Genomic DNA, 20,902 nt, shown 5'->3' with positions numbered 1-20,902 from the left:
GCGGAGCCGGGGAAAATAGGCAATTTCGAGGGAAACCGGAAACTTGATATATCACTCAATCCCATACTTTAACTGTTTTATTATGATAGTTAACATACAATCTAATTCTCTGAGTATACTACAGTATGTTATATTGAATTACTGAAAAACTAACGCATTCAAATTATAAAAGTTATTCACAAAATGCAGGTAAATGTACCATGTAAAAAAATCTGTTAACATATGACCATTCAAATAGGGAAGTTTTTTGGGAACACTACCCTGATTACTATAAAATTCTATACCAGAATGCTCCACCAAGATTATCTCGTTTTAGAAATCATTTATGACGACAGAAACATTTTCCTTTGTGACGTCATAATATATTTCGTATCTATGCGCAGTTTACTGCAACAACATCACAGCATTGGTCTGATTCACACGCCATGTTTTTGTAAGAAAATGGGTTGTAATAGCTAAAAAAAACAGAGGAAAACATACAAAAAACTATATATGGTCACTCTTCAGGAGAAAATGAAAACAAGGTAAGTTTTCTAAAGTCTATTTTCTGTGATCCAGGACGACGTATATGTACTGTATATACAATTATAAAAATGTAAAGAAAGTTTTCCATGCCATTTTCTATCTATTTGCTACCATCAGTCAATGTTTATCTATGTACTTATTGTTATTTATCTATGTTTATCGTTTTAGGTGAGGTCTTTCACCGAAGAGAAAGCAGAACAATTACTGGTATCGGACGCTAAAATGCTAGTTCGAAAGACGCAACAGACAGTTCTGATGCAGCCTATTTAAGCTGAGGACATCGTTCCCAAGAAAGGAAGCGGGGACGTTGCTTTTGTCTTGGATATATCAGAACCCTCAACCGCATCTGCTATGTCCGGTGTGCCGGAATGTGGTAGTCAGTACGCTTCATACTCTCAAACATCACTCCCGTCCGGAAATCTTCCTTCCAGACGTCTGCCCCACTCAACAAAGCCGCTATGGAAGCAAAACAGTAGCGAACACGGAAAAACAGGGAAAGGAAAAGAGCAGAGAAGAAAGATAAATGTTCCAAGCAATCATGCAGACAATGAATTTTCTAATAGCTTGACTTTTATTTGTTTTTGTTTCTTTTCTTGTTTTGATATACGCAAATTAAATTATTTTGAGTTATAAATGTGCATATCTTATATGTACTTGGTGAGATTTGAAAAAAAAAACCATCGCCGGTGAATGCGTTCAGCAATTGTTACCGTTGAGAGATAGATAATCTGATATCCAAGAAGCTGAGACTGTTAGGCTACAAATAATAAGTATGACCTACAAGCATTCCATTTTTTCAAAAGGCTAAATAAAATGTAAAAATAATGTAACACAAAAACAGAGGAAATAGCTATATAGCACAACAGACTGATGCAAACACACTTAGAGCGACTTGATGAAAAACGATTAAAAAGATGTGTGTATGACAATCGATTAAGAATTAACTTTTGGCAATCATAAGTGAAAAGATCATAAAGGCAAATCATATTATCGGTATACTATGAAAACTTTCAACTTCATGGATAGAATAATTCATTTTTTGTACAGAACTTTAGTTATGACACAATAGACTGGGCATGTTCGGCGTGTGCTACAATAAAACGCCGACAGGCTAGAAGCAGCTTAACTCCTGATACAGTATGTCTGATTTCGGATGTGTCGCACTGTTGCAATAGTGACAGTGACCCCGCCATGTGAAGGGCGACAATACGCCAAGCGAAGAACTACAAACCAGGGACGTAGCTAGAGGCTTTTACAGATGTACATGTGCAAGCCCAGGCGGGTTCAGGGAAGCGCTCTGGTTGGGGGTTCAGGGGGTTTTGGTTTTAAGGAATTGCTTAGCCCCTGAAAATGACTTTTCGTTCATATTTCTAAACTTGAGTTATTAAAATCAAAGTAATAGGCCCGTTTTCTACCTTTATTTGTGAACTTGATAATTATGCGTTAATGTTTTACTCGCTATCAGCCCACTTCTCAAAATGTATCAAAATCTGATGCACCATAAATACATAGGCATACATGTATCTTGAGTGACTCTTAGAGGATATTTCAGGATATAGATTGGAAGGTATTTCCTTACGTATGTATGTAAAAAATCGATTTATGCATATGAAAAAATCGAATTATGCATATGCGAAAAAAAGTGAAGCAATGTTAAAAAAGGGTGTCTCGTAGGATAGGGCATAAAGTCGGACTCATAGAAACATACGAAATTTTGTCTTCATAAAGCCTACCTTGACAGGAATTTTAAGTTCTCTATATCGTTCTAACAAGTGTATGTCAGCAGATTGTACACTTCCTCTATGTTGTGATTTAGGGACAATAATCCCATATAGTGAATTGAGTAGAAACCAGAAACCCCTAGGTTGATAGTAATAAACGGATACGGATTCATGTTTCCAAAAATTGCACATATGACTTCGTATTTCAGTGTCATAAATTAAAATTAATTTAGGTTGCGTTTATTTTTTATTGTGATTCTAGAAACATGGATTATGAATAACTCATACTCGGATTTTTTGTGTGCAAGCCAGGCAAGTTACGCCCCTGATATATATAAGAAAGATTTTTGTCAGGAAATGAAGGTTAAAGGGCCACTATATGTACCTTTCCGAAACGGCTTTTAATTTTCAAAATGGGAATATAAAACGAGATCGATAATTTTTAGAGTCGCAAAAAGTTATTAACTTTCCGTTAATACTACACTCATCATCATCTTCTGGAAACTTTGATTAAAATAAATAAAAAAGTTAATTGTCATAACGCGGGTCGGTTGATGTTTTCCGCCGTCGTCCGAAATAGCGCGCGGTAGTTGACTATTACTGTGCCAGACGGCAAACAGTGAAATGAATCTCTACAGATATCATATATTACGTAGGAAATCTTGCATATGTTTGGTGTTGTTACCTCATCTAAGGCCATTAATTTGTTTTTACTTATGTTATTAATGTTTTTATAAACCTTTGAATTTTGCTCCGGAAAGGAACTGGGCCTTTAAGACTTCCTGGAGCTTTCTCCTGTACCCGTCTAAGTCTTGAAAGTTGTTAAAGGCCCGTTACCTTTCCAAAACAAAAATAGTAAAGCTTATTACAAACAATAATTACACCATAAAATTTATATTGATGGCTTCAGATGAGGTTACAACACCAAACATATGAAATAAGACCTGCGTAATATATGATATCAGTGGAGAGTCATTTCGCTGTTTTGCCGTCTGAGGCAGTGATAGTCAACTAATGCGCGGTAATTAGGACGACGGCAGGAAACATAAGACGACCTACGTTATGAAATTTTACATTAAATTTATTTCATTTAAACTGTTTAGAATTTGATGATAAGTGTAGTATCAACGGTAAGCTTATATCTTTTCCGACTCTACAAAACTATTAATTTTATTTTACATTTCAATTTTAACACTTAAAAGTCATTTCGGAAAGTAATTGGCCCTTTAACTGTAAGAAACGAGAGAAAAGAAAATATCTTATTTTGTCTCTTATATGTTCATACAAGTCAGAGTTTAATCCATGACTTCCAAACTAATTCTTTCGAGAAATAAATCCTTTACTTGTTATATAAATCAGTGTAACAATCCAAAACTAAATATTTCTAAGTTGCACCATGCACCGCAGAATGACCACGGAATTCTGGATGATAAGGTTGTACTTTCATCATTAGCTACAAAGAACATAGCATCGGTAATGAGTTATGACTAAATCCGACACTTGAAACTTTCACATTAGCACATTTGTTTAAACATACTTTAAAAACCGTACACAGCTTCCGTAGCCTTTTTACCCAGTATTCCCAAACCCTACCTGGTATGTATAACACTCCATGTATCAGGCGTTTTTGTATTTGTATATGTGTTTTACAACCTGTGCGCCATCTGCATACAATTACATACATCGGTAGTCTTGATCCGAATATAATCTTCAAAGATTCCGATGTGGTTAAAGCTAGCCTACATGATTGTTTAGTAATATATCTATACGCCATAATAGTAAAATTACCAAAGCATTACATGTGAGTATCATTGTATATATCTTGCTGTGAACGCAGACTCTAGTTTCAGATTATAAAATATTGGCCACATACAACCTGCCGGTATTTTAACATTGTTCTAAGTAACACACGATGTTTACATCTCATACAATACATTCAGCTTCACTCTTCGGCATGCGCAGCGGCGAAAATCAATAATGAATGTTGATTGTGCGTGGATGAAAGAGCGACTTCATTCTACGCTAGTTGGGAATCCCCCGATTCTATGCCATGCTACAGAAGTGCTATCAATCGTCTGGCCAAGCTACCGTGGGTGATGAGAATGGTACTCAGGGAAAGAGGAGTTGTGTTCAGGTTTGGTCTACGTCCAAGGGTGATTGCATTTAAGTGTTTTGGTGTTACAAATACACTGATGTAATTGAAACTCCGAAGAGGATTCCAGATTCATTCACAATCTATTCCACCACCTATGTATACAATGCCACATGCAACTCTATAGCGGATATCGGAGCATACTATTGATGTAAATACGCGCTGTGAATAATGAAACCGTTCAATGGACAAGCGAAGATGTCAAACGGTACAGGGGAGCACGGTTGGCTGAATAATGTCAAGGCTGGGTACAAAAGATGGATTCTGGACAAGATCGGACCCCCTGTCCAAGAGGAAAGGGGCAATACCATCGTCATGGACATTGTCAAAAGTATTGGGTAAGATACTGATTGTGTTTTTTATTGATAACATTTAGCCTTGCTCCACTTTCAATATAAGAGTTATATTGTCATGACGTTTCATGTTTCATGTCCAGAAAACGTGCTACCAGTAAACTATGACTATCACTACAGTATCTGACATTGTTTTATCGTGTCGTTACACTGCAGATTTATAACACAATGAAATCAATATTTTAAATTCTCCAACTCAGCCTTATTAATATCAGTTCTGAAGCTATTAATATTTACTTTGCTCATATCTTTTTTATAATCCTAATACTAGTTATTAAGTTTTATGTACATCTTTTTGAAAGCAACCCAACACCTTAATATGCCTTTGCTATTGTTAGTATTGTCTATACACGAATAAGGTTTTTTGTTTCAAAGACTCTTAATATTGTGTCAAAATACTACATGTGTAAATAGAGAAAAGGTGCATTTGGAACGCAATTCAAATTGTTCAAGGTTGATCGTATGGAATATGAACTTTCCGTAGCAGACGACTCATTGGCGCACGTGCTGTTAGAGGTGAATGAACTTAATTTGTTGCAAGTGCCAAATCGTGTGCTGTGATTTTACGCAGAAACTGTTTTTACTTTTAAGGATTAATATCTTCATGGGATGTACTATCTCATTATTTCCACAAATACATTGTATTCGGTCTCGTTAACAACTAGAGATTAAAAATATTACCAGTACATCTTTTACAGATATAATGGGTTATGCACACTGTAACTCGTGAAGGGGCATTTTAACGCCACTTTCTACTATACATTGCATCATATTAAATCTAAAATATACTGATGATTGCTGGGAATACATACAAACCAGGAGAGTAAGCATTGTATAAAATACAGTGCTGATTTGGTAAGCAGTATCATTTTGGTATCTGCTGGTAATAATTAAAGTGTGTTCATTACAAGATTGATACAGGCATGACAGATAGGAGACTGACTATCAGGCAAGAATTAAATTGCTATATCATTTATATAGGTTCATGTCGTTGTGCACGTGGAAAAACAAAAAGTTTTCAGTTCTTTGCGTGGGTACTTTATCCAAAGTCGTATCTACTTACAGCTGTGAGCATTTGAAAACAACTTCTCTTGCCTTTAATGTGATGTGGTCTCTCTGTTGAAGGACTGGTGTAATACGTCGATTTCGAGATACAAAAACGACATGGTAGAGTACTATCATCTACCATCGATTTTTAACCCAACTTTCGGTGAATGTGACGTCACATTTTGACGTGATTTATTTTTTTATAAAGTCACAAACACCAGAAGATGGGCCAAATCGTTAAGGTAAATCGTACATTACCCACATCATTTAAGTATCTCGAAATCTTATGCTTTTTAGTGACTGTCATCATTTTTTATAAACTCTAAGGCTTTCTTGACTGTCACTTTAGATGGGCTAAAGCTTTTCTAACAAAGGTCAGACGCTGGAGTAACTGTCAGAATCTAGACAGTGTCAAGAAGGGACAATAGAGAACACTGATCGTACTTTGTACACTGTACTACCAAGTATCCCTGAGGTGTAATTAGCTAGAGGATCGATAGCTCATGTGTCCTCCAGCTGTCAGGATGCATAAGAATTGGTTGAGGATGTCGTCTATATACCAACTACATAGATATTCATTTGCTTTGGAACTTAAATAAAGTATATTAAGCATCCTTCATGAAGACATTCATATACAGTAAAACACGGTTATAACGAAACCCCTAGGACTAACAAAATCTCTTCGTTATAAACATGGTTAGTAATACTCATATTATAGATATATTATAGGAACCTGGATGGGGAATGAAAATTGCTACATTATAAAAACGGATTCGTGTTCGTTATAAGCGGGTCGTTTTAACATACAGACTGACTATCATATTTATGAATCAAACATGTCAAATATCTTGATTTGTGATGGTGTCGATTATCTATTTGGGTTACAGTGGTGTATTTGTCGGTGACTTTTGTACGAATGCTATAGACTTGATGAATTTTAAAAGCTAAGTTAATTAATGATGTCTTTCCTTTTCTGACTATGTTGCCAATAAAACATTATATATTCACATCTGCTGCAAATTAACACATGCAACGTTTAATCACGTTTTAATGGCGAAAGGTTACACAAACCTGTTTCCTTTGGATTACTGAGCACGTTGTTTCCGCTACGAAACATATCCCAACATTTCAAGAGTTATGTTAACAAGATTTCCCAAGGTCATTTGTCTGTGAGTCTGCAGACCTTTCACCGGAGTACCGAGAATATACCTTACCGGTGGAGTAAGGTCTTTTGTCTGTTTAAGAGTGAGAGCTATTCCATGGCTGATAATTTCAGCGTTAGGTTAGTCAATAAAATGGACATTATCCCATAAATACATTGTATGTCTGATTTGCATGACTGTTGATTACAGGAACTAGTACTATTGTTGGAAAAATATCTATTGATTGATGGATTAAAAGGAGTATTAAATCAACTGTGCTTTTGGAAATTATTTGGCAACCGAAATACAGCTGATTCATGCAGCAAAGGAATCACTGGCGAATGGAATGAAATCATTTATATATATATTAGGTTATCATTATGTTAAGACAGAAAATCAACTGGGAAGGTCTTCTATGCATGAACCCTCAGGAAGAAATGAAATGCAACCCTCAAAACAAAATACGCCAAAGACATGACATATAGATATACATCAATGGTAAATAGAACTAAATCCATCTTTTGTTTGTAGAAAATAGTTTCTGTCATATATTGAATTCTGTTTTTTATGCACGATTTAGAAATTTTGGAACACGCAATAAAATATCTGACCTAATATGACTATGTTTTATCATTTAAGAAGACATTGTTTAAACAATCAACACATCGTTACTGTACACCACGAATCAGGGCGATATATAACGATCAATATTGTTATAGTCCAACTTATCCTTCCTAATATTGATTAGCACTCTGATCTTATCGGTTATGGTTCTATTAGCATATTCCCAGAGCGGTATTATTTATACATAAGGTTTATAGAGGATCACCCGTATGGGGATAATGGAAAGAGTTTTTGTTTTTGTTACAATCGTTTTACTCCAATGACTATATAGTTTTATATTGCTAACATATCCTTTGTCAATTTTTTTCTTGTTATTTTTTTCATTTTAAGTATTTTGATTGTATTGTGTACTTTTCTGTTATGATTTGAAGCGTTATTCAAATTATTTGAAGTGTTCATTTTTTCAAATTATTGTAAAAATAATATATACCAAGTAATTCATATATGTTATGTCACGTATAGGTAATGAATAGTGGACTGAATTGAAATCCTAGACAACCTGGGGTTGATTTTTATCAGGAAAAAGTTGAAAAGAAAAATGGGGGATGAAGAAAGAAGGAAATCGTCTGAAAGCAAGCAATATGGGTCGATTAGACTGAGAATAGCAAATGCCAATTGCTCCTTTTGCGACAGATTATTTTTTGAAGGCAATTCTAGCAAATATTTTACGCTACTCTAAAAATACATGGATCCATATCTTAGATTTGATAATGATATAAATAAACGTTCAGACAATTCTCAAGCAAATTATTAATTACAAAAATCAGCGCAAACAAGATCCTCATGGAGATAAGAATAGATAACCCAAAATTGCACTTAAACTGATTCATTAAACAACTTTTAGTCAAAACACGGTAATATCATGGCATATTTATTACAGTAATTTTCGCCATGATTTCGCGATAAAATAAATGACAACAAGCTTCATTAAATGAAAACAAATTTCAATCGGGGATGGTGTTGATTAAAGTAACAACTGTAAAATCATTAGGAAAAATATGGTCAGAGTAGTAGACTCCATTTCTTGATAAGGATTTAATTAGTACCAATGCCATAGCACAACACTGAGCCTTAAATGGCAATGCTGACGATGGAATTCGTGAAATAGATTTAGAGTCTAAGATGCGTATCAGATTAGCTATAAGATTTACTATATTTACATGCACAAAGCGAACTGTAAATCCTACCTTTTTCATATGCATCAGATTAGTATTGACAACTGTTGATTCAAAACCAATTGCTTATAACTATCGCTATTTCTGGTAGGGTATGGATTTATTAAGTAAATTATCGAGGATCAATTTGATAAATATTATTTAATGAAATAAAACCTCGAACATTTCATGCAGTACAAACTAGGCAAAATTGCACATGGAATATGACCTGGTATTGTTTGTGTTTATGGCGAGAATTTAACATCAATAATTTCTGGTCAATTTCATATCATAAATGTTTGACCAGCAGTTCAGGTAAGAGCAAATTTGCCTGTGTGATAAACAGGGGCAGAATCTTGTCAATAAGCGTACTGCTTATTTATAAAGGTAAAGGCAAAACAATATAAAAACTGTTTTCACATTCGTTACAAACAGGTATATCTTCATGCTTTCACTTAAATAAGTCTGATTTTTTTTAAAGTAGGCCTAATCGGATGTTTTGAAAGATCGATTAACTGGGATTTACTCAACATTTTTCACGAAAACACCTAGAAAAAATACACCTCTATAATTAATCTCGGCTTTCAGAGAGAAAGTGTTGTACATGTTTTTGTTATATATCGATATTGATTATACAGGTTGAGGGTTGACTTTCTGTATATAATTCCAGTACACCAGATGTTCTCACAACTACACGATATACTCTGAAAACACAAAGAAATCATTCGAGGAAAAGGGATGTATGAAAACTTTTCCTGCTGTGATTACCGATATATAAAACTGACTCATTCTTGCTGGACACAGATGTTGCATCGGCTAGAAATGTCTACGCCATTTTCCAGATATGGTGTAATTTGTGTGTCCGTGGAGTAAAAGGAGACAAATTCCATAGACTACCGTATTATGTGTCGTGGCGCAATCAGCATACCACTCTGGTAAAAATTGGAATTTGATTTGGATGGCATTATTGGCGTTCATTCTTTATATGGAATGTCCTCTTCGTGCATGCACTGTCCGACCGCAATGTGATGGTTCGATAACTAACTATCTTGGGACAGTCGGGAGTTTGCTGATAATATTACAACATAATTATGCATTTTATTTGTTTTAGCTGAAAGCAATTATTCAGGATAAATCAATAATTGATGGTCATAGGTTATGGTATAAATCAACTTTTTCTTGGGACATCCAATGTTGTGGCGATTGACGATAACATTTTGGGACATATGCACAGCATCTCTTTCCTGCGCACGATACTTAGACTTGTTTGAGATGTGGTTGTACATGTAACTGGAACTAGTGTTTACGCTGCCACATTAAAATGACGACTTCGTGATTGTACACATCTTTATTTATATTTGATTTAAAACATGAAAGGGGAGTAACTTACGGAAGCACTGCTACATAGAAATGAAATAATAGGATTCATTTATGTCTTAGGAGATAAAAAAGACTAGGGATCAAAGTCTATATTTCGCAAAATAGCTGATTAAATGTTTTTGTATGATGTGGTTAGCATAGAAAAATTCAAGAACTACGTTTAATGTTTTAAGTTGACTAAAATTCATTTCATGGGCGTAAATACATTTAATCATTTTCGATTATAACTCTGATATCAAGATTTTTTTTATTATCACTTATTAATTCTACAATATGTGATTCCTAATGCTTATAACCATATGAATAATTTTCCTAAAAAATGATATTCTAATAAGAATTGAAATGTTTATTGTTACAAAATGTTGTGAAAAATGCACTAGTAATGTTGTTAAGCCTGTTATTTGTGACTTCATATTTACTACCAGTATTGTAGTAAAAAGTTATCAAAATCACTATGTCTTCACATTTTGTTCTGTTTTCCAGGTGTATGTTTTCCGTTATCGGTGTGATCACGACTATGAGGTGGATGCTGTCATCTGCTTCTTCAAATGTTTTGTTAGAAAACGGATCGCTGACGTCAGCAGAACAGTGCACAGACATCAACCACGAGAACTGCCCGTGGTCTCACGTGTTTTCAGATTTAACCAATCGTCTTCATTTGATGGAAATGGCGTTCAAGGAGCAAGTGGTGGCGCGAGAAACAATTGAACGTGAAGTCAATAACCAATCAGATTTGAATACATATCTAAATGACAAATTAGCCTTATTCAACGAGAAATTAGAAAATATCAGCAAGCATTATGAACATATGGAATTAAGGGTGTCACAATTGGCTTCCAAGCTAAGATATGATGGTAAGTCCATGCTTTGCATGATTTTGTTTGCTCATTTGAACTCCAATTTGCTCATTTTAAGAGTATACTTGTTGTATTTCTCCTGCGGATTTTAAATTTATACAGATAATTTCATCAATGCCAAAATATTTCTTCTTAATTAATGTCTTGCTATTCTTATTGGTGATTATGTTATTGACACAAACATCACTGTCGATTGCAAATTTCACTAAACTATCATAAAAAGTAAACTCGCATTTAATTGACGACACGGAAATATACTGCGGAGCATTAATTAATTAAGTGATTAATGCTTTTTTGGTTTTCGAGAAGCTATCTTTTAATCCTTAGAGTGCGATATACATGCCAAATTCACAGCTTTATAGGACATTGTCCCCTTGTCTATTCCGATAGCCCGCATTACGCATCACTTACATTATATTAACAGTCATAGTAAGTTTCAAATGATAATTGCAAATTAAGTAACCTTTACAGTAAGAAGTGTTACATTACATGTTCCGAGTGCTGATATGTACACTTATGGTTGATAAAAACACCAAATCAATGCGCGACACATTGTTGGAATACCTTTGTTATCACGCCCTGAGGTAACACATGGCGAGCCGGGCTCGATACCGCAGTACAGCAAATAACATAATAAGTGTCCTTTACTCAATGCCCAGGCATTCCGGCATATTACTATCAGTCATCTTCCACCTCTGGGATATGGTTCGAAACCCACGATGGGAAATGATTCTCAGTAACTGGCCGTATGTCGGTGATTTTTCTCCAGGTACTACAGTTTTTTCATACATGTCACTCGACATGTCCTTAATTAATTCTCAATAAGTGTTGATAGAACGTAAAACAAATGAAATATACCAATCTATGCACTGTCCAACAATTATAGTTTGCTATTAAATAAGAATACGATTTGTGTTCAATGGTCTATTAATAGCTCATAGGCATATAGGACGATACAAAAAAGTTATAACTCTTCTACCTTCTGCAGATTTCGTAAACTAAAAGGATGGTTTTATTCTTAGAAAAATGCGCTTTGGGAACACGCTTGCTAAAACATTTTCTGCTTCTTATTGACTAAAATATCGGACTTGAGGAGATGTCGAAATGTATATTCGTGATCTAGCTCGCCCCATATTATAGGAATGTCTATTCAATTTTAATTCCACGAAAGTTCATCTCCACGAAATGTTTTTAAACTACAATTGCAAACTTTAGTAGCCACAAAAGAAAGTGGACTCACACTTTCAACTCCCCAATTGCCTTGTAAAAGTGTGTGGCTACAAGTTAAGTTCACTAGGTTTTATACTGTACTAGATTACCCCTTGGATGTAATGACCATAAAACGGCTCGTTACAACGCAATGAAACCAGACAGCACAAACAGTGTGTCTATTGCAGACCGGCGAATGTGAACGGCCTTACTCATCACTGACACATCTTTATAGACAGCAAAGCCTATCTATCGTAAAGTCATCAATAAATGCAGTTCAATCTGATACATATTTTATTGCTTTTTATGTCGATATTTATCATAGCTGTTATGCAGACATAAGGAGGCAAGAAAGGAAATACATGTAATGTACAAAGTATATGGCATATCTAAACCAATATGTCTTCTTGTTGTGAAACTTGTTTTTATTTTTATCTGTGAAAGTATATACTTTTTGTATTCATAATATTGATAATAAGTTCTTTTTTTCTATTTTTCACTTAATCCAAAAACCTCAATACATCGCCCTCTTAAAACAGCTTAGTGTTTTTTTAAATTTTGCTCCAGTTCTTTTTGATTATTATAATTTTATAACAAGTAATGTCCGCTCCAATAACAAAAGTTAAAATTTATTTGTATTCCTTTATCTTTGTCATTTTCACTTTTGCAGATATTTCAGTCATGTTCTGATATGGTGCCTTTCATTTTATTTTTTTCTACAGAAATACTAGGGTTTATCTTATTTCTCCTGGTATTGACCGAGCTTATCCTAAAGTTGGAACCATTGGTCCGCCATTGGCTAGCAATGCGGGGGGTCGTGAGGGCATCGCCTTCAGTATCAACGCCACGCAAATCTAATGGCAAGGAGGTGTCAGTTAAAAAGGTACATGTGGTTTATAGTTTGTGTATAACTTATGTATTACGGAAATGTTTGATTGTATACCTTATGGATATTTTGTAAGTGTCATCATTATAATCAATCAGAAATAGGCCATACTTTTTCAATAAATTAGACGCATTCAAAAGATCAATAATATTGTCAAAATATAGCAAATATTTCCGAGATAATAGCCTCCCATCGACAAAACTGCTAGAAACAGACACTGTTTGTGATTCAAGATGATAAAATTAACCAACGTTGTCTTGAAATATTGACCTAGTTTACAAAATGTACCCATCTGAACAGTGTCATTACAAACAAATCCAAACAACGCTAATGTAAAGCTTTGAAAATCAGCTCTATTACTTAACCATTGGTATCAATGCTAATAAATGAAGGCAAGAATCTGGGCGATGTCTTTATAGACAAACTCTGCCGACGATAATGTAATGCATTGAAACAGCCCTGTTACTTAGCTAATACCAGCTTCGCGTGTAAATGAAGCCCGACTAATTGTCTTCACGAATCTGATAAAAGAATAATGAGAAACGGTGTTAGGACAATGCAGGCTACTCATTGGTATCGATTTCCGCTGCAAATGATATCTTTTAATGCAATGCAGGAAGATAAATGAGTTATGTTCGAAATTATACAAGTATGCTGAAAGTTTTTCAAAATGTAATTTACTGTAAAATATTTTTAAAACAAGGTTTGCTGGTTAGTGTCAACATGTCTACAATGTGTGAATGACAAACAATGTCTATTCCCTCGATTGCGTCATTTTCGTTGTCAAATTCCCTCAGGAAGTTTGTTGAATAGTCCAAGGTTGACAATCTCAACTTGTTTTCTGGCGACAGGTTTATATCATAGCTTTGTTAGACGGGAAATAAGTTACTAGTATGAAACATGATTGCAATCAAGCAATTGACTATAGAATCTCAAGAGAAAAGCCAATGTTACCTAGTCATTTTGTCATCTTGTACAATGTCCAATCATCGACAAATTGGCGGAGATTCTGGAGGCTGAGTCGCTTCAGCTGAAACGATTAAGGATCAAATTGTCTTTTGTCACGGAATACTGGACAACCGTTGTATAAATGCATACACGCTAGTATCACTTGCAATGGATGTCGTGATTGTATTTTTGTAAGTAACATACAATAAATGCCTTCAATACTTCTGAAGTCAAATTTGAATAATAAAGTGATTCACATGTGTGTTATAGGTGAGGTCTACTTGAAATTAATTCCGTGTCCTTATAGCAGTACCAAGCTGGACCCATATGCATTGGACAAAACAATTGAAGACATGTGTATCGATAACCGCTCTCAGTCATTTATTAAGTACGTCCTCACTATTGACCTGAAAAACGATCACAGCAGAACATGGAGGTGGTCTGTGAGTGCCCGATCATGTGCTTCTCAATAATTGCTGAGTTTTCCCCCCACTTAGTATTGAAGAATATCTCTGAGTAAGCGAAAGAGACATCCCCTATTAATAGCACCGTAGAGGAGGTTTCCAAGTAGTATGTCGGTTATTGTAGTAACTGGTGAATGTGTTCTCCAAGTATTTGATGAAATGGTAGACGATCTATTTGTACATCCCTAAACAATATGATCCTAGTAATGCATTATTAAGTGCGGTATCATTTTTTTTATTCTAAAAATTTACTTTCAATAAGTCGATTATTTTCTATATGAGCGACGTTGATCTTTCCTATGCATCCTAATTGCTAGTATTTGATTTGATATCTGTGGTGTCATCCTATTTCGTTCCCACTCCTTTTCAAAATGTTCCCTCCCCTACCTAAAAACACATTATATAATTGATGATTTCTAGATACCGGTTCATAAAACAGCTTTTTAGTGCAATGCTAATTTAACTTCTTGGGTGAATTTATAATGTGATTGGACACTTTTGTAGTGTTATAGCAAAATTTCATAACATTTTATCAACTAATCCACTTACTATGTTTAAAGGATTTAATAATATATTATTCGAAATCGAAGTCCGGAGACAGGCAGATTCAAAGTATCACTCAAGCTATAAGTTACCGTCGTTTAGAGATTTTAAAACTTACAAGGTAAGGCATTACGTGTTCTTATTACAAAAGCATATTGCCGTGCTTTGAGACAGTCACATATATATAAAAGTGTCGATGGATCATGTTTAAGTGGTGGTAAAACGAGCATCCTTCATCGAAGTTACCCTGGTATTAAAAAAAACATAATCAACGGTTAAAGTGATTATTAATTTATTTTTGCATGCCGCTATAATCAAGAAATTTTGTTTCTAGATCCGGTTAAAAGGCGTTACTCGTGGCGTTAATGCTGAATTACCATCCTGTCTGAAATCACATTCCGAGAGAATTATCGTTCATTTGTGTGTTAACGCTTTTCAATGTGTCGAAAATAATGTCGTTTATGTTTTTTCATAAAAATCTATTTCTTTGATTACGTGTAACGCCAAGAGTGTGAGTGTGAATTCAGAAGCAAGGCAGAAAATCGATGAAAAGAAGCATAAATTGTCTGCTTTTAAAATGAAAAATCCCAGAGAAGAACAACTTACGTTAGTAATATAATAACAGATAGATGTAGGTAATAAGGAATGGAATGTCTCGTTAAAGTTGACATATACAGAAAGTTAAATGTCAATTTCGACATAATGAGTGTTAAGTTAAACAAACTCTCGGAAATATATATTTCAAATTCATCTGAAGACTGAAGACTCTATGCAGTATATAAATTGAGCAGCCATTACAATGCTGACCGGTGTTTTTGAAATAAAAAAGATCTGTACGAAAATGGTTTGTTCACCTATTCGCTAAAACCTAGTATTTAAAATACGTTCTTGATGCTCCATTCTGAAATTTCAGTCTCCGTGCATGTTCGATAAATATTTTATCCCCTCTGGAATATATTTCACTGCAAGTCTGTAAATCTAAAGATTTATCCCTACAACCATGCCTACAGCCATACCTCATCCAAGGAATCGGTAGCTTCCCACGATGTCAGTGAACCCAAACCTTCTCAACACGGAGACTTTTAATTGGGGTTAAGTTTTGTTTCCTGACTTAATGACGTATGTACTCATTCCTTGAAGGTTTTAATGTCCCGTCCGTAAGTAGGATTGAAGCATCAATGTTAAACTTTTTTATCACGACAATGAACCATGGTACTATGATGTTAACAATAGATATTATTTTACTTTTTATCCTAAGTTTCTTTGATAAGACATAAGAAACGCACCGACAAATTATGTAAGACAAATGGATATGCAGACATGAACGTTCCTATTTTTGCGCGTGCTGTTACACTATTTTAGTTGCCATGGTTGATAGAAATGTAGTACCATTTAGCTATAGATATTAAAATGTATACAAACTAAAAATGTATTTTGGCCTTGAACTAAGATTAGGAAACCTGGGCTGGTCTACTTTTAGTATGTTGAACATATCCTGATTTTACAAAGGTTGGAAATCATAATGTCGAACCGTGATAATAGAGTATCGCTTTCTAGATTTCTTACACGACAGAAGGTGAAATATTGATATTAAATGTAAGGTATCCGTGTGATGTATATTAAACACACATTGCTATTTCAGGCACGATTTCCTTTTTATATCATATAAATGTACATATTCCTTGCCAGGAGACTGACAGCTGGTAACATGATAACATCCTGCTCACGATATATTGATTTACCCGCCTTTCACCGCCAGCCATTATATGATTTATAAAAAAAATGGAAATCCAAATGTAATGCATCATTAGTCTAGTTTAGCCGATTGATATATGTATATTAGGTTGTGATTATCGAGGACAGAACATCCCTAAAATAAATTAAAGAAAAGTGCTACACTTATATAGGCTTTTCAATAAATACATGAATGCGTTACAAGCGAGACTGAAATTCGGCCTTTACAGTATGAAGTTCACCATTACTATAATTCAGGGGCGTAGGAAGCGGGGGGGCAGGGGGGGCAACTGCCCCCACGTTTCCCAGGACGGGGGGGGGGGGGGGCAAACATGTATTTTCCCGAGGACGGGGGGGGGCAAACATGTATTTTTGCCCCCCCCCCTTTTCGCCGACTGAAATTTTCTAAAAATGCTTATTTGAAAGAAAAAAGGGTCCTCCGGCACATTTTTCGTACTTCATTCTAGAAAATTTTCCGCTGCGCGGCGCATTTCCTAAAACGTTCAAGCACATAATGTCAAACCTTAAATAGTAAAAATTCAATACACACAAACTAGACTAAAAATCTCCATCAAGGAATTCTATGTACTATTTTAAAAAATGTCTCTTAAAAGATCAATTTGTTTATATGTCTTAGCGAGACAATTAATTCATTTTTTTTATGTTACACAACAATGTGCCGATGGTGTGAAGCCGGTATATTCAGATCGAGTAGGGTTGCATAATGTTATTACGACACAATTATCATTTCTAAATGCAGGTAGCTTTAAATCGAAAAATTACCATGTTAAGAACGCTTTATAATCATTAAACTTTATCGTAAAACTCATCTCAGCCATTCTAAATCGTAATTTTTTTCCCGGGGGAGACCCCCGGACCCCCCTAACACCAAATTCTCGCGCCTTTGGGCGCTCGCAAATTCATCAAAATGCATCGTAAAACTCATCTAAGCCATTCTAAATCGTAATTTTTTCCCGGGGGAGACCCCCGGACCCCCCAAACACCAAAATCTCGCGCTTTCGGGCGATCGCAAAATCATCAAAATACATAAAACTGATCCCGGGGGTCACCCTCAGACCCCTAATAAAACACAAAAATCTCGCGCCTTCGACGCTCACACGCTAGTTTGGCCAATTTGCGTATTCGTTAATTTCCTTTTAGCGACCCCACTGTCTATAAATGTGTACAAGGATTAAATTTAGTGATATATGAAAAATGTACATAAAGCATATATTATATGGTTGGGAGTTGAATTAATCTCCTCATGTAGGTGTGGCGGGGGGGGGGGGGGGTTACAAAATATTGAGGACCTTTGCCCCCCATGACGTTTCATCTTCCTACGCCACTGTAATTGTATAATTTTGATATCCAGGATATGTCATATTTAGATCATTGTAGTTCCGATTGCCTGATTGAGGATGCTTTATAGTTATTTATGCTAAATTAGAACATTGAGATTTCGTCTTAACACAAGCTTATTTTTTATATATACATGTTGTTTTTGACCCATCATTTGCCCATTTACATGCATGAGTACTATTTGAAAATGTTCGTATTAATTGGGTCTGGCGCAACTGAAGAAGTATTTTGAATATTGAAATGTTAAAACCGATCAGGATACACAGGTTTTGAGACTACAACTCGAACGGTAACCAGAGCGTATATCTTCACAAAATAGCATGCGATTTGGTTGCCAGTTCGAAAATACAAATTGCACAAACTATATATTTATTGACTCCTGAAACATTACAATCGTCGCAGGATCAATACAATGTTCTGCAATATTTCTGTACTTATTATCTTTAATGATTATGGGCTTGGTTTTAACCATAACTATCCAAGTTTTTATTTCCATTTACAGAGCTCGTCTGGTTGCTCTACACCTAAACACATCTTCCTGAGAAACGAGATGTGTGTACTTCTGTTCCGGAAGGAAAATAACAACATCTACACGGCACTGATTGAAGCGATGCTGAAGAACTTTACCGAAGTGAAGTTAGCCTCAAACCCATTCTTCATCATAGAAAACATAAATGATGTGAAGAATGTTCCGCCCTGCAAACTCTACGTAGTAATATGTGACTGCGAAGTGTCGTCTGGTAAAACTAATGGCTGGGATCTTCACATAGCTACCGTTAAAGTTCTCAGGACGATAACAGGTTAGTTAACTAGGTTATATAACACGTACCTGCATGACGAAAACTAGGTTAGTTAACTAGGTTATATAACATGTAATCGTTAAGGCGATAACAGGTTAGTTAACTAAGTTATATAATACGTAACCGTCAGGACGATAACAGGTTATTTACCTAGGTTATATAACACGTAACCGTCAGGACATAACAGGTTAGTTAACTACCTTATATAACACATTTTATACCACGTCTGCATTTTTTTCTGTATGAAGGTTGGCATTTTCCAGAATGTGTGTTAGTTCGTTTTGTATTTTTACGGTTATTGAGGATGTTGCCAAGTTACTTATGATTTGACTTTTGATAATGTAGCTGAAGTGGCACATGCAACGTGGAGGAGGATCAATACGTCCGCCTGGACTAATCTTTACTTCGTGACAATGTTATACACATTAAATGGGATTTTTCATTTTCCTTTTACACTGCAGAAGTGTGCAGCACGCACATGTTACCTTTGTCCTCAGTGTACCATCATTTCTAGACTTACATGTGACAGAAATAATAATGCTATAAATAAATTTCATGAGATAACTCATTAAATATTTTAATCAGAATTACACGAAATAGACAAGCCTTTATTAGAATGGAAATTATCATACCATAAATCTACTTTATTCCTAAGGAAAAGCTTAAGATTATGCCTTAGATCAAATCCGTTTGGCATTACATTTTGGTCCATATAATAATAACATTGAAATTGATCAAACATAAAGTCTACCTGAACATAACATTCATTTTTGATAATCATTTATTAAATTCATTTCATGGTATTTGGAAAGTCGATATAAAAAATGAAATATAAAAATTGCATTTTGTCTGTTGCGCTATTCAAATCACGATACTGAGTATATCACGATAATAGGTCGCCAGCCAGTATACATTATGTATGTCCCCGCCATGAATTGGAAGGGGTGTTGCGTGCCTTGATGGACACGGACTGGAGCACTTTTAGTTTATCAATATCACGTATTTTAAGAATTATTTATCTCTTTTTTCAGTGAATGTAGTCGTCATTGTTGCTAATGACGAGGGGTCCAAGAAGATGGTGGCACATTCTATGTATAACGAAAATCTTCGCCTTGTTCATCATTTCGACTTACTGCACGACATTGCTTCTAGTGGAAAGCTCTTCTCCATGTGGCAGGAGATGTCCTCCCATCAGATGAGCCATCTGCGCAAGTACATGAGGACTGTGCTGAACGTTCGCCCAAGTCTCACTCCGGTCAGATGACTTTCTTTCGTCCACAAGAAACATGACATGAGAAATATTGACCACAGACATGTGAAAAGCATAATATGTGTTTGAGCAAACACAACGTCATTGATTGGTCGAAAAGCATTTTATAGAAATACTTTATAAAATGTATTTATAAAATAGCATTTTCATTGTTTATTCTAATGAATAACGATGTTTTCGATTGGTCAATTTCATATAAACGTCATTCAATCGATTCAAGAAATAAGTTGGTCAATAATTAGTAACACTGTCGATTGGTGAATGGCGATAGTGTCGGTAGGTCATCTAAACAACTTTTAATTGGTCAATCGAAAGACGCTATTCATATAATGGATGCTCTCCAGTTGCTGTGGTATTCTGGGAGTTGTCGAACTTTGTATATGCAAGAACCATTTTATGTTGAAAGTGTTTTTAATATTGTAAAAAACATCTTAATGGATGAAAAACTGCTACCTGATCTCAGATATTGCATTAAATGTAATTATTGAAAGCTATCATTGCCTTAAAATACTTATAATTGCATGAGAATTGTAATATTAATGTTAATTACAGAAAATAAACTAGTATCAAACCTCGTTAACTGGAAATCGACGAGACCATGATAAACTTTAGTATTTATATTACTTTAGTGTCCGAGTATTATGTCGTACCTGAAATCACTTATGATGTAGTAAAAGGTTTGGTTCGGAAAACGAATGTACTTCAAGATAATCATGGTGTTCGAGTTACATGAA

At 35.1% G+C, this 20,902-nt stretch overlaps 1 protein-coding gene across 2 annotated transcripts; it reads left to right on the top strand.

The window, feature by feature from the left end:
• The first annotated feature begins 4,119 nt into the window (after window positions 1-4,119).
• LOC138324215 (uncharacterized) lies at window positions 4,120-20,306 on the top strand. 2 transcript variants are annotated; one of them, XM_069269298.1, is made up of 5 exons: window positions 4,120-4,736; window positions 10,582-10,952; window positions 12,887-13,047; window positions 18,601-18,898; window positions 19,930-20,306. In XM_069269298.1, the coding sequence occupies exons 1-5, from the start codon at window positions 4,570-4,572 to the stop codon at window positions 20,160-20,162; spliced, it is 1,230 nt and encodes a 409-aa protein (XP_069125399.1). In that variant the 5' UTR covers window positions 4,120-4,569; the 3' UTR covers window positions 20,163-20,306. The 2 variants fall into 2 exon arrangements, with proteins under 2 accessions (XP_069125399.1, XP_069125406.1); XM_069269305.1 differs by lacking the exon at window positions 4,120-4,736 and adding an exon at window positions 9,265-9,653.
• The last annotated feature ends 596 nt before the right edge of the window (window positions 20,307-20,902 follow it).

This window comes from Argopecten irradians, chromosome 1 (assembly GCF_041381155.1).
Source record: "Argopecten irradians isolate NY chromosome 1, Ai_NY, whole genome shotgun sequence".
Classification (NCBI taxonomy): Eukaryota; Metazoa; Mollusca; class Bivalvia; order Pectinida; family Pectinidae; genus Argopecten; species Argopecten irradians.
Note: the sequence above shows the minus strand (reverse complement) of the source record. Positions and strands in the feature narration are given on the sequence as shown.

What these genes read in the sequence shown, in the direction of transcription:
- LOC138324215 (XM_069269298.1), top strand. Translation starts at nt 4,570, where the DNA reads ATGAAACCGTTCAATGGACAAGCGAAGATGTCAAACGGTACAGGGGAG. An exon ending in AGGAGGTGTCAGTTAAAAAG is followed by an intron (nt 13,048 to 18,600) that starts GTACATGTGGTT and finishes TTCCATTTACAG; the next exon opens with AGCTCGTCTGGTTGCTCTAC. An exon ending in AGTTCTCAGGACGATAACAG is followed by an intron (nt 18,899 to 19,929) that starts GTTAGTTAACTA and finishes CTCTTTTTTCAG; the next exon opens with TGAATGTAGTCGTCATTGTT.